This window comes from Balaenoptera physalus (genome assembly GCF_965194825.1).
Source record: "Balaenoptera physalus genome assembly, chromosome: 6".
Lineage (NCBI taxonomy): Eukaryota > Metazoa > Chordata > Mammalia > Artiodactyla > Balaenopteridae > Balaenoptera > Balaenoptera physalus.
In genome coordinates this window covers 100,860,397-100,886,959 of record NC_138885.1, presented here as the reverse complement: position 1 = coordinate 100,886,959, position 26,563 = coordinate 100,860,397, and the positions used below count along the sequence as shown (strand labels likewise).

Below are 26,563 nucleotides of genomic sequence, written 5' to 3'. Positions count from 1 at the left end.
GTGTTTTTCACATGATTAGACTATGTTGTGGGTTTTGACGAGGAGCCTGTCAAACACCACCTCAGCCTCAAGGTCAAGGTTAATATCAAGAGTAATGTCATGTTGACAGCATGTACCCTCGATAAGATATGAATGGCACTGTACCTTTGTGATTTCCACTTTTCAAGAAGAAAACTCCACACCAACATATTTTTCCTCTGTGAATTTATAAATCCATGATACATATTTCGTAACACAAAGGATTTAGACATATAGTGAGATCAAGCCATTTCCCCCTTAATATGAAATAAAGTGTTCCAATTTTAAATCGTTTTGCTCAGAAGACATAAAGCTCTTTTACTGGTAAGCCTGTCACAGATATTAAGGGATGTCTGCACATGGAGCAAAGTATTAATATAGGCTGTGAGTTAAAGTTAGAGCATAGCCATCACTCAGTAGTTCCTTTGATAATCCAAAGGAAAACAAGCTGGTGGACAAATTTCTGCTATTTACAAAAACAGAGTTTCTATTATAAAACACTGCATTATTTTTTTAATTCTAATTATTTAAATTTGAGACAAGGAATATGCTTAGGTGAAATATGTTTTGATTCTCATGACTGTCTTACATGTCAGAAATGAGTATCAGCAGCTAATTTAGGTAATGATTGAGCCCTTGATGTGGGGTAGCATAGGGGAGGGAGCTAATAAAAAAGCTTCTCCTGAACCTATGTGGATAACATAATCCAGTAGATCAGGTCACCATGTGAGATCAGACTAACTGCGGGTCAGTGGTGACTTAACGAATTATTGCTCATATGAGTCTTAACCCCTCTTAGCTATAATGTATGGAGAGGAACAGTGACCTTCCCCAAGTTGGGGAATGCTTTTATATCAGACCAAAAGAAAATGGTTAATATAACTATATCTTTCAACACAATTATATTCAACAATTAGAATATATAATGTGTGTGTTTACACATATATACTTATATATGTATACTTTATATGTATAAGTAAACATATATATAATGTTTATATATTCTTATATATGTAATGTGTAAATATGCTCTTTTAAAATCCCAAACTTGCTACTGGGTTTTTTTGGTTTTCTTTTTGTTTGTTGGTTTTTTACTGATTAACGACTACTCAGTAATCATATATCTCACAAGTTAACAGAACAGAAGTGAGGGTGGCACACTGGCTAATCACATGTTTCTTAATATGAGAGTCTAGTCTTGCAAACTGAGAAAGCCAAGGACAGAAAAGGAAAAACTTTCAAGTTACTCACCAAAATTTCCACCTAATGATAAAGTCCTTTTCTCTCTTTATCTCTCTGGCCACTTAGGTAAATTTAAAATTTTATCTTATATCCCTAGTATGGATAAAAAATTTAGGTGATAAATAATTAGACTTATTTAATATAGACTTCCATTTAGGAAGTCAAATGGATAAATATCTACTGTGATTGAAAGTTACTTAACTCTTAGAAAAAGTGTTTGGCAAGAGGGTAAATCTTCCTGTTATTTCCATCCCATTCGATATTTTTCATTATAGAAAAAAGTTAAGTGATAGGAAGGAGTTTTTAATTATTTTTCTTAGCATACAATTCACCACAATTTAAGAGAGAGAGAGAGTCAGAGTTTGTGCTCCCTAGAAGGGAAGCCACTTTAAGACTTAATGGGCTTTCCTTATACGTCTGCTTTTTATTTTTAAACACCACCACCTCTTTGCTGACAAACATTTTCTTGCATATTATGGCAAGGGAGGAGGAGCATGAGCAAATAAGCTGGGTGAAAGCTGGTGATACTCCCTGCCAAAACTCCAAGTTGAAATCAAATCCTTCAGGAAAGTTTCTTAGGCACAGGGGGAAAAAAAGATTTACAACTTCAGCAGAACTGTAATTCTACCAAGAGAAAGAAAGGATCAGTCAATCTACTTTACTTTCACCAAAGGATCTGAATCTGGCTGGCTTTGTCATACTTCTTTCTCCTTTATACATGGAGGTAGAGGGAGGGGGAAAAAATGGCGCACGAGGAGTTAAAAAAATTGATGAAGCCATGACCCTTTAGATTCCATTTATAGTCTGAGCCGTAATGCCATCCCCCTGGAATAGCAAACTGTCCAATCCAGCCTCAAGTGTCAAGATGCTGTTAGGCACTAAGTGAAATATATATGCATGCCCTTATACCATTGAATGCTCTGGGTCCACCTTCAAGACACTGGTCTGTGGATCAGGCGAACCACCACTCCTCTTCCAGCAATCAGTTTGACAGGTTCTTTAGGAGGCTCTCCTTCTCTTTTTTTAACCCATCCTTTTAAACACAATGGCACCAAAGAAGGACGTGAAGAAACCTGCTGCTGCTGCTGCCCCAGCCCCTGCCCCTGCGCCTGCCCCGGTACATGAACCTGCACCTGCACCTGCCCCACCCAAAGAAAAAAAGATTGACCTCTCTGCCATTAAGGTAATGAAAAGGGTGAACTGTTCGGTCACTGAAACATCTTTCAACAGTAGGGAACACTAGGAACTTTCAGAGGGGCATATTTTTCATTGAGAGGAATGGAATTACTAAGCAAACTGGTGGATTTGGGTAGAAGAGAATCTTGATTTAAAAAGTAAATAAACTGTAGCATATAATTTCACTAAAATTATTATGAGTATGGCATTATATTTGGAACCTGTATTTGCTCTACTTTTTGTTTTCTGCTTCCTTTTTTCCCTAAATTGTCAAAGTGCAAAATGTATACATTTTATAAACATTTAAACCAGTGGTTTCTTTTTTTTTTTTTTTAATAAAATCTCTATGGAAACTGGGTCTCTTCCTTAAAGCTACATCAAAAGGAATGTTTTAGTCCCTACTTGTTTCCAAAAGTTTAAAAACAGCTGATGACCCAGTTGTCCTAGATGTATTTATTTGACAGCTGCTTTATTTCATCTGAAAAAGAGATTTTTGCAATTCAATTCCCCCTCCAGCTTTGCTTAATAAAATTTGATACCACACTAAATGACATCCCAGTGCAGACAACTACGCACTCAAGTGTTTCAGTGACTATAACTGTCATCTTGTTTATTTATATATACGTTATTTAATTCAGAATGTGAGTTGCTTCTAAATGAAACTAACCCCCCCCCCAAATATTGTAAAACTTGCTAGTTATATGGCTTTGAGCTTATGTCTTTGAGCTCTTGCATACTGATCTTGAACTAAAGAGAATGTGATTGATTTTCATGTCAACACTTTGCTGTGATCAAAGTTCCCCACTGCCAAAAGATTATCTGCTTCTGGAAGAATGACGCTATGGATGTGCCTGTATCCTCTCGGCAATGTGACCCATCAAATGTGCACCGTCTCCTCATTCATTGGGCTCTGATTGGTCCGAATGACAGTTTGAAAATCTTCACCTAGGGAACCCTGCCTTATATGGAAAACTAGTGGGTGAAAGTGCCTAGGAGGTGATCATTTCACTTAAGCCAATATTTCTGTGCTTAATAAATCTGAATTTTGCTAACTTAATACTTGCTGACATTTAATATGCTGTTTACTTGCAACAGCCAAGCTAACCAATAAATAAATAATTCATTGACTATTTTAGTATAACTGTAGATTCTTAAAAATATTCCTGACATAAATATTGAATCAGATCACCCTTAGATGTATATGATGATATTAAATATATTCCAAATTTTTATAGCATTCCAATTAAACATGAAATTTTATGTTTCAGAGTAGAAGTAGATCATCACAGACATTGTCTCTTGAGTTAGTAGGTAACTGAAGTCATATATGGAAAATAGTTGGTCGTAGAATCTAATATTGGCCAGGAACTATTCTTAATTTATATCCACTTAGGAGAAAAAAATGAATGTCATATCTTCCAGTAAATGTTTTTCTGTCTTGAGGACTGCATGCATACAGTTCATTATGAGGAAATCAAAATTTTCATCTCCAGCAATACTAGTTAATATATCTTATAGATGCATACTGACTACATTATACAATAAGCATGATTATAGCCACTGCAATAATTCCAATTGCCTCTATTCTTTGACTCCCCATTTTACATTAACACTAGAGATATGAATCAGTGTCAAAGCTATTCCTCTTTATATTTACTGTGATTTATAAGACAATATCATCCCTTTGTATCTGGGACTACAAGCATTTGGAAAGGAGAAAAAGAAGTATCCCAGTAATGAAAAGAGGCATTAATTTTCTTCCCCAAGGAACAGAGTAAGAATAAGTATATAAATAAAAATTTAGTTTGGCAGGTAAGAAGTCTCCAAGAAAAGACAAAAAATCACTTTTTAAATCCAAAAAATAAACTGATTGTTTCTTCATAGCAGAGAAGTGATGCTTTTCTGTATCTTGAAAACTGGTTTATCCTTTCATCTATATCTTGAATTAATGCTAGTGTGAACTAGTACAGCTAAGCAAAAGAAGGAAATACTCCTAGAGAGTCTCTGTAAAGATGGGATATGCTCCATCTTCACTATTTCATTGTAGAATGAAAGATGTGATGGATGTTGATAAGGGACACAAACCAAAAAAGGAGAAGTTAAATGAATCTAGAAGAAACAGATTATCTTTCATTCAGAGAGCCCATTCCTAATGGAAAGAGAACAAAGAAAAGAACTGAAGTATATTTTTGCAAAAGAATTTAAATGGCTTTAATGATATGCATTCAACAATATGAAATCAGTGCATATTTATAGATATTATAACATAGCCAAAGAATGTGATGCAACTTGAGAACTTTATAAAATCTAATTTCATCCCAATAGGTAAGAAGACTAATTAAAATGTGCATTAAAACATTTCATATTATGATGTTTTTAATCATGTAATGATATTTCTAGATATATTACCTCATATAAGTTATAAACTTTTTTCAAGCAGAGAAAATGAACTTTAAAGAAATTAATCGAGCTGTTATATGTGTTCATTAACTTTCTGAAAACTCGATAAAGAACAAAACTTAATTGGATTTTACACTTTCTTTCTTAAATCATATGAGATTAGAAATCTAGCTGTTCTTTACACCTTGAGTAGGGCTGAAGTTTAAGTGGAACTATTTTAGTGTAGTATTATAGTCATTACAATCATAGTATTTAATCCCTCAATACTATCCCAGTTAATACCTATGTTCCATATTATAATATACTATGTTACTAGCCATATATTTGACTCTGCATAAACTCTGAATAATATGAATGAGTTTTATCAGTTTCTTAAATGTGTTTTCCAACCTGATTTCCTGCTTTATTGGTTATTTCTTTAGAACATTTCTTTGGTTGTTCTGACATAAAACCTTTTATATTTTCTGAGGGAATGCTTACCTGATGTCCTAGCCCCATGGATTTTCTATGAAAATCCTTTTCAAAAACACAAATACTGCTGATATCTGAACATTAAAGCTACTGTCCTGGGTGGTTCTAAGCACTCTTTGCTTTCAGAGAGCTGATACTTCCAGCAATAATGCCCAGATGACAGAATCGCCAAGTGTGGGAAGTAAAACCCACCATAAGTTTAGTTTCAAGTACAAACAAAAGAATTAACACCTGTTGCCCAAAACTGTAACCAAATGAAATAACAAAAGTAAATAAGTATGAGATGACCATACTTAGATTTTAAAAGATCTTCAATGTTTAAGCAAATTTTTTGCACGATGCATGCCTTAGCTGATATGTCAGGATTGCTCTGAGGTGATGGGACTTTGAATCATGTCTGTCATTGTGCTGCTTAAATTGTAATTCTCGTTGTATTCACCACTTAGTCAGCTCATCCCTGACCAGATACTGCGGGCGACATTACAAAAAGTGGTAAAGGTACAAAATGCATTGACAGAAACTCATCAAATAACAAATCTCACAGCAACAATTGACCACATGCTTGGGAAGATTTAAACTTTCAGTTAATAAGGTGGAAATATAGTATTCCCAATGAATACATCTACTTACTGATGAGTATTCAGTGGAGGCAAATATTATGTATTCATTGCAACACCTGACTTGTTCTTGTCCAGGTATAGGACTTTTTGTGTTAATCTATAAATTATTTTTTCTCATCTCTAACAAAGCTAATACAAACCCAGTCCTACTTAGAAGGACTGTTGGAAAAACCAAATGAGGTCATGGCTCATGAAAGGCTTTGAAAATTATAAAGTTTTTTGTAATATAATAATCAATAGCTATTATGAATTTACTCTGTGCCTTATTATCTTACTTAATCCACAAAACATTACACTAAGGTTGTTTTTAGCCTCATTTTGCAAGAAAAGAAACTGAGCCTAAATGAGGTTCAATGTCAGGCCCATGATCAAATAACAAGTATGTGACAGAGCTAGGATATAACCTAGCAGGCCAAATCCAGAGTCAACTGTGTTAACCATATCCTAAACTACCTCCTGTTTATAAAGGGGAAGTTGCTGTTTCCAAGAATGTGAAAAGGAACCTTTTTTGCTCTTAAGGATATGAGGTTAAGAGTGGTCAATATAAGGGTGATTCTCATATTGCCCTTCACAGCCCTTCGGTAGCCAGAAGAGGGGGTGAGAGGCACACATCAGAGCTAGTTCATCAAGACTTTTGACCTTGGCAGTTCATTACTGTTTACCTCAGCTTTCCCGTATCTTAGCACCTGTTGCTGACAGGTTGGGTGTTCTCATTTACAGATGGAAGGTGAGATATTAGGAAACTAGAAAGACCCCCAGTCACTTTGCTCCAGCTTCCTGTAAAAAGTTGTAAATGGAACATGGATGTTAAAAATGCTATTATGAGAGTAGATTGGTAGTTGCTAGGGTCGGGTGGGGATGGGAGAAAAGAATGAAGGTGAACGGAGGGTACAAACTTGCAGTTATAAGATTAATAAGTTCTGGGATCTAAAATACAACATAGTGACTATAGTTAACAGTACCATATTGTACACTTGAAAGTTACTAAGAGAATACATTTTTAAAGTTTTCACCACAAAAAAAAAAAGATAACTGTGTAGTATGATGGTTATGTTAACCAACTAACCTTATTGTGGTAATCATTTCACATATCAAAATTATCATGTGTTAAATCATCATGTTGTACACCTTAAACTTATACAATATTATATGTAAATTATATCTCAATAAAGCTGGAAAAACACTATACCAAAGTATTTTTTAATGTTGTTAAATATAGTGAAACTTATTGTATTTTAAAATAATTTTGCTTTTGTTTAATTAAACATACACATATTTCAAAGATGACCTCCAAATTTTTCCATCAGGTTAATATTCTAAAAATGGGATGGGTTTCTATTTTGTTTACAAATACGTAGCATGATTTAAACTGGAAATCTCAACAAATATTCTTTGGAGTCATATATAGAAATATAATGCCACGTGTATAATGATTAAATCTTAACTAATCTGAGGAAAAGAAATAGGAATAGAAGACACATAGTCAATTTCTAATTAGAAGGAATAGGTGAAGACATAAGTTGTTTCTAAGTTTTCTTTACATAATTTTAAGAGTTTGTCTTCTCTTACTCTGGCCTTTTAATACAGACTAATTTTTAATACAACTAAAATGTCAACCAATTGCGATATTCATCCATTTGTGGCATGATTATAACCTCAGAAGCAAACCAAAATTTATGTGAGATTATCACTAGGTATCAATAACAAGTTTCCACTTTGAAACATCTACTCTGTAAAAGAAGAGAACAGGTGGAGTGGAGTGGGAAGATATTAAAGGGCATTCTGTAACTCTAAAATTATATTTTAAGTAATATGTAACTGGATAATGTCTTTGCAAAGTAAATGGCAGTCTGGAAAGGAATAGGTATGTTCACCAATTAATAGTGAATAGCACTTTTAATTTTAAAGATAACGAAATTTTTGCAAGACAAGGAGACCACAAAGTGACAGTGCCAAATTTAGCCTCTCGACATTTTAGTGCTGCAAATGAACCCCCTGGCAAGTTGTCTTTAGAAGCCTTTCCATAATTACCCGGCATTAAGCACCATCTGACTCATGGAAATTGTGGAAAGGATTATATTTAGTCTGCTGATACTACACTTTCTTCTGCTTCTCTTCATACTGGAATACTTTTTTTATGAAAATAAGATCTTCCGTAGTTTGTTTCTGCATCAACTTCTACAGTATGTTTCTCCCCGCAAATCAGAACCTGGAGGGCAAAAATGGCAATATACTAGTAGTGATGGCTTCAGTTATACTAGCTAAAATGTAAATTATATGGATGATAAATCTTTGTTATTCTGATCATAAATTAATAATAGTGAGTTGAAGCCAGAGAAGAAAATTTTTCCTAAAGATAAAACCACATCTTATTCAACTTTATCTTCTTCCTTCCACTGTGGCAAGTGAGGTTCTTTGTACCTACTAAGTACCCAATGATATACCATCTCCTGATATAAGTGAGATATAAAATACTCATCTGAACACAGTGTTATGAAATTTTATTTTGCTTAACTCCTCTTTATCTAAACTACTTCAAAATAATATTATTTACCAAATTTTTAGGCAACTTGCCCTTTTCCATTAAAAAAAAAAGTGAGTTGCTGCAGATACTACTGACAAAAGGATGGAAAACTCACATTATAGAACCATAAGCAACCACAGAAATCATGCAGTTTAATATTTCACATTTGAGGAAGCTATAACCCAGATAAAAGAAGTTATTTAATCAAAAGACACATAATTTGTTACAGGAGAGCCAGAACAAAATTCTGAATACCTCAATCCCCATCTAAGTCTCTTTCCACCATATCAAAGACCTGAAATCTCCAAAATAGTAATATCAATATTCATATATCCCTGTTGTCACAAACAGAACTTCTACCCCAGATACGGAGGAAAAAGCAGATACTTATAATTTCTTAAAACACATACACAAAGCATTTTTCAAAGCATTTTTCACAAATGCTTTTATTTTAAAAATAAAAAGAGGAAGGAAAGAACATAAACACAACTTGGATTTTTTAATTAAATTGCATACAAACAAATGCACAAAGTAGAGCAGGTGCAACTCTCACGGGAAAGCTGATGAGAAATCCAAAGTAGTATAGACTTAGGTCACATTTTTACATTTTTATTAAAATTCACTTAAACCTCTTTGTTAATTCCTGTAGGTCTAAATTGTATTATTTTAATAATTCAGCCTTTGCTCTAATGTGACTGAATTCAGTTGACTAGTCTAGGCATCCTAAGCACAGAATTACTCATTTCCTCTTTTATTCAGATCAGTTTATCCAATACAACCATCTATTCTCTCTTATATTAGACAACCTGGGCTGCTACTGTATTCTCACTGATCTTAATTTCTCCTTTTTATACCATATTAGAGTCACCAGCCTAAGTATATCCTTTGTTGAAATAAAAAAATGCAATAAAAAATATCTATTTCCTTTAAATTAAGTGAATTGTTCTGAAGCACAAAACTCTCAGAGTTCCAAAATAGTACTTCTGCCAACCTTTTACAATGATTCCTCATAACTCTAAGATTGGAGTGAAAATTATTAAGTTTTTGTTAGGGTTTGCATACATCCAGGTCTTTGTTCTCCCTGCCAGGCATTAAATCAAAGAACATGCAGCAATGTTTTCTTGATTGAAAACTGGCCCTGGTTAGATTAAGGTCTTTACTTAGCCTCACCAGTCATTAGCCCTATTGTAATATCTAGCAGTGATGATGAAGTTCTTTAAAGACTGTAGTCTATGTTCCTTCCTAGGGCATTAGCCCTCAGTATTCAACATCACATATCTTCCAGATCGTCTTTAATTATAGCTCTTCTTGCTATACTAAAGCTTAAGATACATCAATTCCAGAGACTGTTTGATTAAATGCATTTTAATATTTTTCTATAAATCAATTCCTTCTATATACCAGAAATTTTATCTTGTCTTTAATCAGTTAACCAAACCTCATGATTACGATTAGAAAAATACTTCACAAAGTGAAAAATAATCTGAAAACATTGCAATAAAAATCTTTTATAGTACCAGTACCTTGTTGACTACTATTACCTAAATCCAATACTAAATAGTACATAAATCATAAAAATGTGGAAGGTAGTTATTTTACCAACAGTGTAAGATAAGTATTTAGGCTAAAATGGAAACACCCTTTAAAAAACCAAATTGGGGGTTGGCAAATTAGAAGTCCTGATCATAACATTTATATAAAATCTAAGGAAAGATTCTGGAAATATAAAGGCATATACATCAATAACTTAAAATGAGCATGCGTACTATATGCATGGCAGTTCTAGGTGCTGGAGATACAGCACCAAAGGAGAATGTGTGGCCCTACTCTAGAATGTAAGCTCTTTGCAGGAACTGACAAGGTCCGTTCTCTCAAGGAAGATAATATCCTATGGACCTAGAGTCTGTCATACAGAGTGAAGTAAGTCAGAAAGAGAAAAACAAATACCATATGCTAACACATATATATGGAATCTAAAAAAAAAAAAAAAAGAAAAAATTGGTTCTGAAAAACCTAGGGGCAGGACTGGAATAAAGATGCAGAAGTAGAGAATGGACTTGAGGACACAGGGAGGGGGAAAGGTAAGCTGGGACAAAGTGAGAGAGTAGCATGGACATATATACACTACCAAATGTAAAACAGATAGCTAGTGGGAAGCAGCCTCATGGCACAAGGAGATCAGCTTGGTGCTTTGTGACCACCTAGAGGGGTGGGATAGGGAGGGTGGGAGGGAGACGCAAGAGCAGGGAGATATGGGGATATATGTATATGTATAGCTGATTCACTTTGTTATACAGCAGAAGCTAACACACCATTGTAAAGCAATTATACTCCAATAAAGATGTTAAATAAATAAATAAATAAATAAATAAATAAAATTTTTAAAAATAAATAAAAAATAAATCTTCAGAAAAAAATAAAATAAAAATAAAAAATTTTTAAAAAGATAATATCCTAGAGGAGGAGACTTGTTTGAAGGAGGAACTTACTATACATCTGTTCTAAAGATTTTAATTTAATTAAAATTCTGTTGAGCATATAACACAGGCAAGGTATTTTATAGAGTTATGGGGGATACAATCTAAGTATAAGGCAGGAGTAGCATTCCAGGAGGGAGAGGCTCACACTTGGGTTCACATCATGGACCAAGGGAAATGGTCTCCAGTAACAGCCTGTGCTTCCCAAAAGTTTACAGTCAGGAAGGTTAAAATATATTTCAGTGGCAGAAAGGAGCTAGGCAAATAGAAAAGGTTCTTTCAAGGGCTTTGAAGGATAGTTAATTTCTAAGAAGCAGAAATGACAGGAGAACATTCCAGATAGAAGAGACTTAAATCTAATTTTCAAAGCAAACCAAATGATGATGTAGCAAACTGAGTCCAAAATCAGCTGACATTTTGTATTCATATCACGCCTTTCTTCAAAGGGTTGATTACTTCATCATTATAACACCCAGGAAGAGATACAAGAGAATGTTTTGGCCATTCGTAAAAGCGTACCAGAGAATAAATAGCATCTCCCACTTATTCTATGGGCACAATATCTAGGTCTTCTAACTTTTAAACTATAGTTTATTCTCTAGACTGAACTGTAGCCTTCTCTACCATTGTCAACAGCTTGCTTAAATGTTTACTTTGATCCTCAGTAAGCACAAAAAAATCTACACTCTCATTCTCTATGTGATAAAGATACAGATAAAAACTAGAGTGAAATAGTTTAACTGCCTCCATTCTATTTTAATAAATAATAAACCTTTATATAATAGGCAAGTGGTTATGAATAGCTTATTTATAATGTAAATACAGCTATTAAAATGACTTTCCAGTTTACCTGACAGATTTCACACAAATTGATTGTATTTTATATGTATTCAAGGAAACATTTTTCTATCTGAAAAGAAATGAAAATGAGCATTATGTAGGTTATATGATGGGATGGGCATTATGTAAGACAACTTTGATGAGTTTGTTTTGTATTATCTATAGTTATTAATTTTACCAAAGATATATGCTAGTGCTCAATATTGATCATAGGGCAATTCAAATTTAATGACACAATACCTAAATACAAGAGTAAAACACAAAGAAACATGGTCTGCTCTAATGGCTTTAATCTTTGCATCAGAAATCATGAGACTCCAAATTACACAACTATCAAAGGTGACAAATTTCTACCTTTGTCCCTCCCTTTCATTTTCCCCTAATGATTCAAAGGATTTAAATTTTTTCTATTAACTTCCATTTTCCAACAACGTCTCAAAATGTCAATCTATTCATGAAGATATGTTTACCTGGCTACTAATATTTTTTAAGTTATATTTTCAATTCTAATTTTGGGACTCAGACTCCATGAGATCTTTTTCACTACTTATAAACTTTGGACAGAAAATGATATGCATTTAAATGTTGATTTCTTTCCAAATAGCTTGGGGAAAAGCTGCAAAGTATACATCTGTCTAGCAGAGGGAGATTATGCTTTTTGTGACCATTCCCTTAAAAATAGTTGCTGAACCAGTACTTAAATTAGAATTTATCTCTAACATTCTTTATGCCTTTGAGCTGCTTTAAATATGTAGAAAACTGATAAACATGTCTGAACTTTAGTTCTGACTAGACTGGTCTCTTCTCAGTACCATTCTAGGAAGGGAGTTGTCCCCTATTTTCAGGTAAGCTGTCATGGAAACTTACTAGCAGCCAATCCCATGGATACCTTTAAAATTCTAAAGTACAACTTTGCATTTCACAGCACCTGCTTTGTATTCTTTTGGTCCTCAGTCTGGTGACTGAGTCATAAAATGTTTGGCATGGCAGAAAGGGAATCAGCACATTCTGGTAAGAACATAAGCAACATTTTTAAATTTTAAAAGAACATGTACAGAATGAGAGAAAAAGAACACAAAATGGTCCATCAGCTTCCCTTCCTAGAAGAACTTCATAAATTCAAAAAATACGACTAGTCAGCCACCACAAAGATAACAGGTAGGGAAGCAAATACCCAGCCCTAATGTAAGAAAACTGAGGGAGAGTGCTGAAAATGGAGATTAAAACCATTCCTGGCTTAGATAAACTCTACACTCCTGAGAATACAATGTGCAAAGAGTGGTCTTTAATTGGAGATTTCACAAACTGACCAGATTTTCACTTGGGTAGACCCAAGAAACACACAAAATGTATGTACCCCTTTCAAGTCCTCTGAACTTTACCACAAGGGACAGAGCTGCAGAGAGTGTTCCTTCTATAGCAGTTGCCATTTGAAACCCCAAACCAGTCCCATCCAGAAAGTTCCATTAAAACTGCTGACTTGAAGTTTGCAAAGTCCATAATTCACCAAGAGAAGGGATCAGCTGTAGTCTTTAGAGAAATTCTAAGCTCCTCCGCCACTGAACAAATAAGAAGCTTCTTAAAGGAAGACGCTCAAGAAAACATCTCAGGGATAAAGACCATAAAAGTACTGATAGGCATTGGTCTCACCATGGCTGTCCACTCTTAGGTTCTGATTTCCTAAAAATAGACCTCAGGGTAGAGATCCCTCTTTCCCTTTGCCCTAAGAAAGCTAAAAAACTCTCCAAGTGGACTGGCTACTTCTCTCTGAAACCTGATGCTAGCTGTGAGGTCACAGCTTCTCCAGAAATAAAAGGCAGCCTCGGCAAGGGAGGCCCTCACTCAGGGACTGGAGCAGCCCTCAACTCACTCTTCAGCTTCGCCGCTGTTTGCAGCCCAGAAGCTCCATCATGGTGGATCTTGTGAGAAAGCTACTTGTAATTTATAGACAGATATAGACAGCAGATAGGAATAAAATTGAGGAGAGAACATATTCAGTATGTGTGTAGAATCTACTTTTGGTTTTTATTAAGGTGGGTTGAGGATAGGAGAGATTAATTCAAGGTATTATGCCAACTGGAAAAATATGTCTTACTCCCAAAAACAGTACTTTATGCTTCACCAACTTTCTATATCACATAAGGTTTATTATATCTAAATTTAGGGAAAAACCTGCAACTATAGCAAAATACTATACCTTAAAAAAAAATCCAATGATGCTGATAACTAAAGTTAAATAAACTACTTTCCATGAATTGGGTAAAAATATACTGGTTAAATAGAAGAAAGACTTCAAGTGACCTTTTTAATGCAGTGTGTCTGTATTAGACATATGTTAAATACACCGTAGGTTATTATATTATTCCAGAAAGAATTTGATTTAGCATTTGTTAAATCATTGACTCATGGATTAAGATATAGAAAGATGTTCCCTATCTTTTGCAATAGCTTTTTATTTTTCCTAGATTCAAAAGTATCCTAAGGCAACCTTCTTATTCTATGACACCTACATAGCTTCCTAAAAATCTCAGAGCAGAGAGCACTCTCTTCTGTCAATGCATTTGAAAGAGTACTAGTTGTTTCTTTCTTTCTTCCTCTCTCGCGCCATTGCAGTCCTTCAGTGCTGATCAGATTGCTGGTAAGTGAATTGAGCTTCTCTATTCCAGAGGTAGGCAGAGCACTTCTTAGTCTCTGAAATATCACTCATCTCCAAGACATGTTACTGCATGGCTCAACCTCTTAGTATCCAAGCTATGCCTGAACTCTGAAAAGTAGGCATACCTTTTCAGCTTACTTTGAAGATTACTCAGGGAATAAGCTTGGATACATTTAAAAATCAGGACATTTTTGTTTGGTTAAAATATTCTTTGTGGTTAATTTCTTTCTAACAGATCGAGTTCTCTATGCAACAGCAGGATGGTAAGTTTAAATGATATAATATGTGCACACTCATAAAGATGGCATGTGAGAAAACCAACTCCCTTGAGATGAGATTAGCTCTTTCTAATTATCCCCACTGATGTTGTCACTCTAAATATAAATGCTCTCAATCACTCTAAATATAAATTCTCTCAACATGAACCCTTCACGTATAATCAGTAATCAAAAGTTTAGGCAAACAAAAGCTAAACACCACAAAATAATTTCTTGTATTCACTGATTTCTAAATAGAACCAATTTGATACAGTAGGTAATACCATACATATACTCCCCCAAAATATGTGGATTTTGGATGGCTAATTTGTTAATCAAATCCCTAAAGAGTGATTTGGCAGGTCTAAATTATTCAATTTAGAAAACAAAATTGATTCTAAAACTGCCCAATTACCAAATACACATAATTTCAGTGGGCACCATAGTGAGTTGAGAGAAATAGCAGGTGAAGTGGATATAGAAAAAATGTGCATTCAGAGAAAAAGAGGGGAAAATTATTTATCAAAAAACTGTGGAAGGAGCCTTAGCCATCTCCTGGTCCATCTTTAGAGATGCAGGACAGGCTCCCAGAGAGGTGTTGAGACTGACTCAAAGATCCAAAGAATTAATGATAGGGTCAAAATCTAATATTACTTTAAATTAATTAGAAACTTATTTCATAGAAACAGTTTCTAACTAGAAGACTTCAAATTCTGGAGATTCAAAAGAATATGAATAGTTTCCCTAAGACTTCCACTTTTTCTTCTTCAGGTCTTTGGATCCAAGAGATCCTGTGCCCTAAGACTCTTGTTTCACTGGAAAGTGTAGGGCAGAATGTTTTATGAAGTGAAAGAGTCACATATTTAAATAAACTGAGACAAAAATACATCTATAGAAGGGATGGAAGAAAATTTCAGTTATACAATATTGTATAAATTGGGTATTGGTCATAATGATAAGTATGTATATATGTTATGATTTATAATATATAAATAATTGTGATAATACTCATAGGTATATAATTATAATTATACTCAGTTCTCTATCTAAAGGATTCAACATTTTTCAGCCTGTTTCAGTGTCTGGAATATCTCATGTTTGGTAATCAGTTAAGAAAAAAAAGGATATTTGCTATAGCACAGACTCATATATTATCTACATCATGGTTAATGCCTTCATGTAGACAAATGAGATGATCTGATGACTCAGAACCCATGATCATTTGAAATTATACTACAAAGGACTAATTTTTCTTATTGAAAACAGTTGGTAATTCTACTCTAATTTGTTTGATTTTTAAGTATTTTAACTAATGATGCTGCTACATTATCTGCTACTGTACCCCAGTCATCTCAAATATCTAATTTATGTGTCATTATGACTGCCAAACTATGGTAGAACCAAGCAATAGAAGACTTAAAAACCCTTTCAGAGACAGAAGACTTGGTGTTGAACATTAACCATATTACTCCATATGTAAAATAGGTTTTAGATACAGAGGTTCAGTAAACTTCGGTGTGGTGGACTGGCTTTCTCCTGTGCCAGGAAAACAAATGTAAGCATTTTAAATTAAAAGGAAATATTACATTTTAAGAAATAAATAAAGACATACTTTCTTTGCTTCCTTCTTCAATGATTAGAGTTTTTCTCATGGCTGCTCTACTTGAATGTATCACAAGTTTGGGGTAAAGAAAAAAACACTAGAAAATTATAGCATTCTAAAGGTAAGTCCTGTGCTGTCCAGTAGAGTTGCCACTAGCCACATGTGGCTATTTGAATTTAACCTGTAATTCAGTAAAAATAAATGCATTTAAAAGTCTACTTTCTCCTTTGCACTAGTCATATTTTAGTGCTCAAGAGCCACAGGTGGTAGGTAACTACTACCCTTTTGGGCAGCCCAGATACAGAACATTTCAATCATCACAAAAAGCCCTAGAACAGTGTTGTTCTAGACTAGGGGCTGGCAATTTTTTTCTTAGAGAGCTAAACAGTAAATATGTTAGGCTTTGTTGGCAGAACAGTCTCTGTAAAAACAACTCAGTTCTGTCACTGAGGTATGAAAACAGCCATAGACAATACATAAATGAATGGGCATGTCTGTATTCCAATAAAACTTTATTTACAAAAACAGGCGGCCAGCCCGTAGGCAGTCATTTGCTAACCCATGTTTTAGACTCTTCAAGAGAATAACTAAGCCTTAAAAATCTGGTGTAGGAAGAGCAATATTTTTCTGGCCTTGGCCTTTAAATCAACAAAAGGGTTCGTGTCAGAGAGATTCTATTACAGCTCATAAAACCCTATTTCTATATCAACATCTGACCAGGGTAATAGTGAGTCCTCTGAGCAATCTGCATGAAAGCCTGGAGCCACTAATAAGAATAGTTCAGTTTCACATGTCCTGTAGAAAGATAAAATATAATATTTGACTAATGACCCCACAGTGCCTGCTGCATGTCTTTTAGGTTGGGGAAATGATCTGTGATATCAATTTGCATAGAATTTGAGGTGGAAATTTCAGCAAAGAATGATAACATGATCTATAGTTGATTGTTAACATAATGTCTGGTGCAATCTTAGATTAGGGGATGAAGGGATAGTTAAATAGGATGTTTTGCTGAGTAACCTATCTAGATAGCATCTCTTGATCTGAGACCACTAGTGGACTAAAAAGAATGTTTTCACCTCTACCAGTTCATTCACAAATGGGTTTTTGAGTGTTGTTGGTATTAACTCCAACAAGTTGCCATCAGTACTTTTAAGTTCTCCAGAAAATTTAATCTAGTTAAGTTTTAAAAGTTCAATTAAAATGTCTTTTCTTGCCCCTAAATCCATAGTAGCACTTCTTTCTGTCTTTTTGGTGTATACTTCTTAGTTCTTTGTTAATGTAATCCTGAAAGGCAAAACCAATTCTATCAAAGGAGAATGACAAAATTTAGGGAAAGTAAACAATAGAGTGATTGTGATAAAAATAGACAACACTTTTAAAATATGTGCTTACATACACACATGAATACAAGTAAATCTAGGGAAATCTGAGTAAAATAGGTGGAGTCTATCATTGTGAATATTCTGGTTGTGATAGTGTACTATAATTTTGTAAAATGGTACTATCGGGGGAAACTAGACAGAGTATTTAAGAGATCTCTTTGTATTTTTTCTTAAAATTGCATGTGAATCTATACTTATCTCCATAAAATTTTAATTTAAAACGTATACTTACATTCTAAAACTAATACAGCAACATGTTATCATACGTTATTATATGAAAAAAGAGTAAAGTTTAAAGTGATCACCATCGCAATAGATTCAAACAAATAAGTCTCCTTCAGAATCAGATACACTAGGAGCCTATTAGAGTCATACACTGAAGTGGTTAAATGACACTATAGAACTTAGAAATTGGCCTCATCTTTCTACTTTTTTTCCTGAAAAATGAAGTTACTCCTGAAGAAAACTAGTTAAGAGAAGAGCCTAGGAAATTTGTACCTCAAGAGCAGGTTTTTCTGTATAAGTTAAGAAGTTTGGTTTAACCTCACATGACACAACCCCGATTGAAAATTTGTTTTCTTGAAATTTTATTAACGTTGTTAATTATACGAGGGATTTTATGAGGAATTCTTAAGATTTCTCAAGGCCTCAGAATTTCTTAACCCAGTCCTGTGTCCAAGGCAGATGAAGGAGATATGAATAAATATGACTAATAGTTTCAATTTCCATATCTGATGAATAATAACATATGACTTGAAACTGGAAATCCTGCTTTAAAATAGACCCAAAAAGTAATGTCCAAAGGGAGTTGTCAATTGAGCTTAGAAAAGAGAGAGGCCAAAGATAAAAACTTAAGTGACTGGCAAAAGCTGTAAAGTAGAGGAGAGTTTGAACTGGATCCCTGATGAAGTTTGGATTAATTTATAGGTCTGAAGTAGAAAAAAAGCATCCTAATGTTTCTTGCTTCTTTCAGAATTCAAGGAGGCATTTCTCCTATATGACAGACAAGGCGATAACAAGATCACCTTAAGCCAGGTTGGTGATGTCCTTCGGGCTCTGGGCACAAATCCCACCAATGCAGAGGTCAAGGAGGTTCTGGGACACCCCAGCAATGAAGGTAAACACATGTTTTTCCAAGAAGTTGGGAAGTGTGTTTGTGCGTGTGTTTATGTAAGAGAGAGAGATTTATAGAGAAATAAGTTCCACAGAATAGGGTTTAATTTACTTTTTATGGTAAGTGTGCCTCTTGGCCATCTAAAGTCTTAGTTTTTACCCTCATAAAACAAGTTAACCTTCCTTTGAGAATTTGTAAGCATGATATAATTTCATGTTAATGAAAGGAAATGATATCTAATGCTAACATCATCATCATCACCATGTTATCTAAACATACCCTACAGGACTTCCCTGGTGGTCCAGTGGTTAAGACTGCACGTTTCCAATGCAGGGGACATGGGTTCAATCCCTGGTCAGGGAACTAAGATCCCATATGCCAGCCACGGGGTGCGACCAAAAAAAAAAAATCTTAAAGGAAACTCAGCTTTCTAATTTAATAACACACAGATGACACCTTAATAAAACTATTTTCTGTTTCCAAGAACTGTAAAAAGACTTAAAAACCTAAGCCAAAATCTGCATTCACTCCCCCAAGGTAAATCCTAAGGCAAAAGTCAGTGAGATACATAAGAGGCAAAATTGAAGAAGTCATCGCTGGATACAGTAATCCAGTCATTAGTCTGGAATAAGGAAATTTTTTCCAATCCCAAGATTCATGGCAAGTATAATAGTCTATTGAAAAATACCACTCTGAACAAAAAAAAAAGAAGACAAAACTGAAGTTTTTTCAAGTAGATATTTGGGCTATTTATCCTTGCCATAAGGAAAACAAGGAGGGGAAGGCAAATCATCTTTTTTTTCCAGAAAAGACCATTTTCCTTTATTACAAAAGAAAAAAAATTTGATTTCAAAAAAACCTACCTCTGAATCAGTCTGCAGGAATTTTCCTCAAACTTCATTTTCTTCAGAGGAAAATGTCCAAGTAAATCATGCAAAAAGTAGCTGGGAGCATGAGATAAAGGAAGAGCGTAATAAGCCAAATTCACTTTTAACTTATCAAACATTCATCTTTAATGGAATTATTAGGTAAATGTTCATTTATTCAGCATTCAAATTTAATCTTCTTAATATTACTCAATGTACTAGATTTCTACACTATAAGGAAAGACTGGTGAATGGGAATTCTGATTTTAGGGGTACATAACTTTAACCATTTGTATATATCTGGATAGTCTGTTTTATACTTCTGCTGTGAATACTGTTTATCTTGTCAGAAGATACTAAAAAAATTCTTATCATCTCCAGGCCTCTAAAACTGCAGAGAAATCAGGAGATCACAAAGTATTTAACACACACTCTCTCCTCACAGGCTTCTTTTTTGAATTACTTAAAATTTAAAGAAATTGAAGGCTCTACAAAAGCTCAGACAAAAGTGGAATATATATCAAAGTTCAGTTAGGTTTTGCTACATTTATATGTTAATGGATTTGTTATCAGTATATTTCTATATTGCTTTCCTAGTGTTTATAGAAAATATTAAATTGACAATACTAATAAAATCAGTAGCTAACATTGATTAAGCACTCAGTTTGTCCCAGGTATTGTAATACAGTTTGCACGTATTATCTCATTTAATGCTCACACTACCACTACGAGGTATCTCTTTTGAGAGATGAAAAAGTTGAGGCACAAAGAGGTTAAGAAACTTGCCCATGGGGCTTCCCTGGTGGCGCAGTGGTTAAGAATCTGCCTGCCAATGCAGGGGACATGGATTCGAGCCCTGGTCCGGGAAGATCCCACATGCTGTGGAGCAACTAAGCCAGTGCGCCACAACTTAAGTCTGCACTCTAGAGCCCGTGAGCCACAAATACTGAGCCCCCGTGCCTAGAGTCCATGCTCTGCAACAAGAGAAGCCAGCGGGATGAGAAGCCCACATACCGCACGAAGAGTAGCCCCCGCTCACCGCAACTAGAGAAAGCCCATACACAGCAACCGAAGACCCAATGCAGCCAAAAATAAATTAATTAAATAAATAAATAAATAAAGAGCTCACTAAAAAAGAAGAAACTTGCCCATGATCACATAGTTGTAAATGGTGGGCTGGGGATAAAAGCTTAAGCACTAGGACTCCAGAGCTCATGCTGTTATCTACCACAAACATTTTGTCATCAGTCATTTACCAACTGAAATTTAAGCCGTATGAAGATTTTTCAGATGATCTAGAATGAACTCTCAATTTAATTTGTGACTCAGAGATGGCATTTAATGATAGATAATAACTCTCCAAATTGCAATTTCTTCCAGAGATGAATGTCAAGAAAATTGAGTTTGAACAATTTCTGCCCATGTTGCAATCTATTTCCAACAAAAAGGACCAGGGCACCTATGAAGACTTTGTTGAGGGTCTGCGTGTCTTTGACAAGGAAGGCAATGGCACCGTTATGGGTGCTGAACTTCGTCATGTTCTGGCTACGCTAGGTAAGAAATATCCATTTCAGTGGACTTAATAGGACAGAATATATAGGAAAGAGCAAGACTTAGGGCAATCATGTTATAACCAAAATAAGTAGGGGGAAAGACTACAAAGGGAAAATGAAAAAGAATAGTCAAAAGTTAATGACCTTATCAATTAGCCTCAATGTCACTGAGTTTATTTTGGGGAAATGATAAATTATTGGTAATGAATAAGTAATGTGCAGCACTGTAGTTCTTACAGGATAGAGTCTGGATGATCAGGTATAGTGTGCATTTGTCATTTATACAAAAACAATTTATTGATAACCTTCCGGCTAGAGAACAGGAAGGGCTGGGTTTCTATCCTCCAAGAGGTTATAGTCTCCAGGAGTCCAAAACTGATCACTTACAGTGGAATTTTGAAAATATTCTCTGGTTTTCTTTTTGAAGAAAGAGTTTTGTTTCATCAGGTGAAAAGATGAAAGAGGAAGAAGTGGAAGCCCTGCTGGCAGGTCAAGAAGACTCCAATGGCTGCATCAACTATGAAGGTACAATCTCATATGCTCTGGTGGTTACAGCAACTCTGAACTGATTGGGTTGACGATGGACAACTTTTGAGCTTAAAACAACTTATCTTCTCTACCTCTCTTATTCAATAAGAGAACATACAAATGTTACTTATTATCAATCAGTTATATAATAACTCTAAAAAGATACCTTGTAAGAACCTGACTATATACATAAGATTTACTCCCGTGGGTTTTAACATTCCTGTGCATTATTATACAGGTTAAAATGTGCTTTCACTTTTATCTTTTCTTGTTAGATCTTCACAACATCTCTGTAAGATGGGGTTTGTGTCAGAATAAATTTTAATATTAAATACTAATATTCTTTAATATTACAGTTGGAGAGATCTCAAAATCCTTTACAGCAAGCAGTTATGAAAATGAGGAATCCGAAGGCCAAAGATGTTTAGCTATTTAGTGAAGGTCACATCATTAATGGCAAAGCTGGTGCTAAAATTTAGTTCTCCTTTTCTAGTGTTCTTGCTTAAATGAAATTTATCGCATAGTGGCCAATTATCTATTTCCTGCCACCAATTTTTTTTTAACATCTTTATTGGAGTATAATTGCTTTACAATGATGTGTTAGTTTCTGCTTTATAACAAAGTGAATCAGCTATACGTATACATATATCCCCATATCTCCTCCCTCTTGCGTCTCCCTCTCACCCTCCCTATCCCACCACTCTAGGTGGTCACTAAGCACTGAGCTGATCTCCCTGTGCTATATGGCTGCTTCCCACTAGCTATCTATTTTACATTTGGTAGCGTATATATGTCCATGCCATTCTCTCACTTTGTCCCAGCTTACCCTTCCCACTCCCCATGTCCTCAAGTCCATTCTCTATGTCAGCGTCTTTATTCCTGTCCTGCCCCTAGGTTCTTCAGAACCTTTTTTTTCTTAAGATTCCATATATATGTGTTAGCATATGGTATTTGTTTTTCTCTTTCTGACTTACTTCACTCTGTATGACAGACTCTAAGTCCATCCATCTCACTACAAATAACTCAATTTCGTTTCTTTTTATGGCTGAGTAATATTCCATTGTATATATGTGCCACATCTACTTTATCCGTTCATCTGTTGACGTACACTTAGGTTGCTTCCATGTCCTGGCTATTGTGAATAGAGCTACAATGAACATTGTGGTACACGTCTTTCTGCCACCAATTTATAGCAGCTTCACCCAGAGGGTCTGAAAAGCAACACACCACACAAAATAAAGATGCAAGATAAAGCTGCATGATATAACTTGTAAATTTAAAATTTTGCAACAAAACTGAAAAACTTATCCATCCCCCCAAAAAACTAATCTAACCACATCTCAATAAAGCTATGTTGATAGCTTTGATGTAAATATGGACTTATAAAGTCTAACAACTTGGAAAAAAGTAAGACAAGAAAAGCAGAGGGGAGAAGAGGGGAGGGAAGAGAAGTGGAAAGGAGAGAAAAAAAGAGAACAGGAGAAAAGAAAAATACTAAGCCAAGCATATCTTCACTGACAATCTTGGTTAAACTTTACTTTTTTCCTATAAACTATGTTTTACATTCAGTTACTGCCATAAGTACATTAGATAAAAGAAGAATCATTCAATAAATATTGTTTGGACAAGGGTATAGTCATTTAGAAAATAAAGGCAGATCTCGATCTCCTACTAGGATAAATTTCGCATGAGTCAAACATTTGAATGTAAAAGCTAAAAGTATAAAACCCATGGAAAATTATTTATAACTTTTGGAATGGGAAGGCATTTCTAACACTGATGCAAAACCCAGAAGGTATTACAAATTTCAATAAATTCAACCACATTATTTTTTTTATCTAAGTGGCAAAAGCCACCAGAAACAAAGTGAAAAGACAAATAGCAAACCAGAAAAAAATATCTGCAATCAACATCAGAAAGAGTTCATTTGCCTAATTTTAAAAAAAGTTACAAATTAATAAAAAGACCACAACCCAATAGAAAAATTAACAAGTACATGAATAGACAATTCATAGAAAAGGAAATAAAAATATATATGAATGTAATATGCTGAACTTCACTAATAATAAAAGAAATGCAGATTAACACTACACTTAGATATACTGATTGCCAAAATTAAAAGTTTAACCACACTTTAGGTTGAGGACAGTGTATGGAAACAGGTGATCTCATGCATTCTTGTTGGGAATATAAATCATTAAAATCCCTATGTGGTGATGTGGTATTAATTATTAATTCTAGCAAATCTACTTCAAGGGATGTAGTCTTTAGACATATTTGCACTCAAGTGAAATGAGTGATATATGATTATTCATATTCATTATTCATTACTGTGTTGCTCACAATAGCCAAATATTTGAACAACTTAATGTCCATCAATGTACGATGTATCGAATAGATTTTGGTACATCTTCACAGTGAAATTCCCTACAGACCTAAAAAAAGAACAAGGACACCCTTGTTTATGGTTATGGTAATATTTCTAAGATACATTATGAAGTGAGAAAAGCAAGTGCAAAAGAGTTTGTAGAACATGCCACCATTTGTGTAAAAAAGATTTTTAGAAACATATATTTGTATTTTCTTATACATGCATAATAGCTCTACCAACTTAGCTATAAAGAGAGGAACTAGATAGCTGGGAGACAGTGGTGAAGAGCATTTTTTTTTATAAACTCTTTCATACTTTCAAGAAAAAATTTTAACCATGTGAACATAACACATAATCAGAAAGCTAAACTTACAAAATCAGGGGAAAAGCCATAAATCCAGTATTAAGAATAGTGAGCTATACAGAGTTTAAATAAACTCTAGAGTTATAACTAGGAATAATTAGAACTGAGTTAACTTACTATACTGCTCTCTTATTAAATTTGACTGTTTTCTAACTCTAAACTGTCTGTATTATCCCTACAGCTTTTGTCAAGCACATCATGTCTGTCTAAATGGAGCTCTCAAGGTATCTATCTGTTCCCTCTTTAATATATAAGGGTTTCTCAGTATTGTATTTTGTTAAAGTAGCAGCCTCACTTATATGCTGTAGATATAATTAGTATTGCTTCTTAATGAAGAGTTATTTATTTTAACCAGAACACATTAATATAATTAATATTATATTAATATTAACGAGTTATTTATATTAACCCATCTCCTTGATATGGGTTATGTAGAAATAGAGCATTTTTGTATAAGTGTACAAGCAAAAACTTCTGAGGTTATAGCTTTCATGTATAGATCCTATCTTTGTCTGTACTATAATTAAGCAGTGGAGATTCAACAAACCAGAGAATAGTTGATTAATTTAGTTGGAACGTAACAATAATAAAAGCATTAGCCTAAATTCTTTGAAAAATTGAAGTAGTTTTTAACAATTACTGCTCCAGAAAACCATACTATCACAGTCCAAAGTGCAGCACTTGAAACCAGGTTCTTGCAGCAAGGAAATGCCTTACCTTGGAAGTGATGGTTCATTTTGTGCTTTTTCTTCTTTTTCACTTTACACTATTTCCTTCCCCATTTCCTTTCTGAAAAGATGCAATCAACATCTAACTCTTTTTCCTTTTTCCTTTACAGATCAAGCACTGTTTATGAAGACTGGCTGGAACCTTATTCTAAGAACACCCATGACTAACTGTCCAAATCTGTTTACCATCATTCAGAAAAACAAAACAATTTGGACCATTTTAGACTGGAGGACTCCCTGAATTTTTATACACCTTACGTTTCTCTCTGAATTATATTCATATCACACAAACGAAGTGTCTGTTGCTCTAGACAAGAAGGATAAAATACTGACAATCTCAAATTCAAGCACTGCTCTTTATTTTCTACCATGGGTCAAAGAACATCCTTAAAATAATAAATCAATAAATAATTTTGGTCGGTCTGGAATGTTCAAGTCGCACTGTGTTTTTATCTTCTTGCTTAGAGAAACTTATTTTTAAAACCCCAATTCTTTTGTTAATGTACAGAATATTGATGAATTATAAAATTTTAAGAGAATAAATAATTATAGTCTACACAACAATAACTGAATAATAATGACAATCATATATTATTGAAAATGCAAAATAGAAAACTGAGGAAATTCAGATAGGATCAGAGATGGTTTAATATAAGCTATCCAGCAATTTAAGATGAAAGCAGGTTTCTTCAGTTTTGTGTAAATCATTGTATACATAGCTTGACCTATTTCACTTCTAGTGACAGTCTGGCCTATTAGAAAATTCTAATAAGCCCTTGCTATGTCTCACTGAATGTCTTCAAGGATAAAATTTAAAGTGACCTTTCAGCTGTTACTTAAAAAAACATCTCTGGGGATGAGACTCTTACTCAAGAACTCAAGATCCTGTCTATTAAAATTCTCTCTCCTGCTATGATTTCCTCTACTTTGCATGCCCATGTCCCCAAAATCTTGGTTCGATCTTTTTTTTTTTTTAACATCTTTATTGGAGTATAATTGCTTTACATTGTTGTGTTAGTTTCTGCTGTATAACAAAGTGAATTAGCTATACGTATACATATATCCCCATATCCCCTCCCTCTTGCGTCTCCTTCCCACCCTCCCTATCCTACCCCTCTAAGTGGTCACAAAGCACCGATCTTTTCATACATGCTCTAAATGATAAGGCTAATTGATAGACAAGTTTATAGTGTAAACTTATTTCATCATATCATATTGCTATCATGTATCACTTTTTCTTTAGAATAGAAGCAGAATTTGCAAGTTAGTAGTTGGATATTTAGAAGAGATGAAATGATAAATAGTTCTCCCACTCTCTAAAAAGATATCCCTAAAATATATGGGATTTCAAAATCTCTGAAAATTACCTG

At 34.4% G+C, this 26,563-nt stretch overlaps 1 protein-coding gene across 3 annotated transcripts; it reads left to right on the top strand.

Moving 5' to 3' along the window:
• The first annotated feature begins 2,160 nt into the window (after positions 1–2,160).
• MYL1 (myosin light chain 1) lies at positions 2,161–25,621 on the top strand. 3 transcript variants are annotated; one of them, XM_082467347.1, is made up of 7 exons: positions 2,163–2,443; positions 14,660–14,687; positions 18,643–18,786; positions 21,030–21,203; positions 21,650–21,727; positions 24,647–24,689; positions 25,304–25,621. In XM_082467347.1, exons 1-6 carry the CDS (start codon positions 2,306–2,308, stop codon positions 24,673–24,675), a joined length of 591 nt encoding a protein of 196 aa, XP_082323473.1. In that variant the 5' UTR covers positions 2,163–2,305; the 3' UTR covers positions 24,676–24,689; positions 25,304–25,621. The 3 variants fall into 3 exon arrangements, with proteins under 3 accessions (XP_082323472.1, XP_082323473.1, XP_082323474.1); XM_082467348.1 differs by lacking the exons at positions 2,163–2,443; positions 14,660–14,687 and adding exons at positions 13,595–13,690; positions 14,382–14,406; XM_082467346.1 differs by lacking the exons at positions 24,647–24,689; positions 25,304–25,621 and having other exon boundaries at positions 2,161–2,443; positions 21,650–21,786.
• Positions 25,622–26,563: the final 942 nt, after the last annotated feature.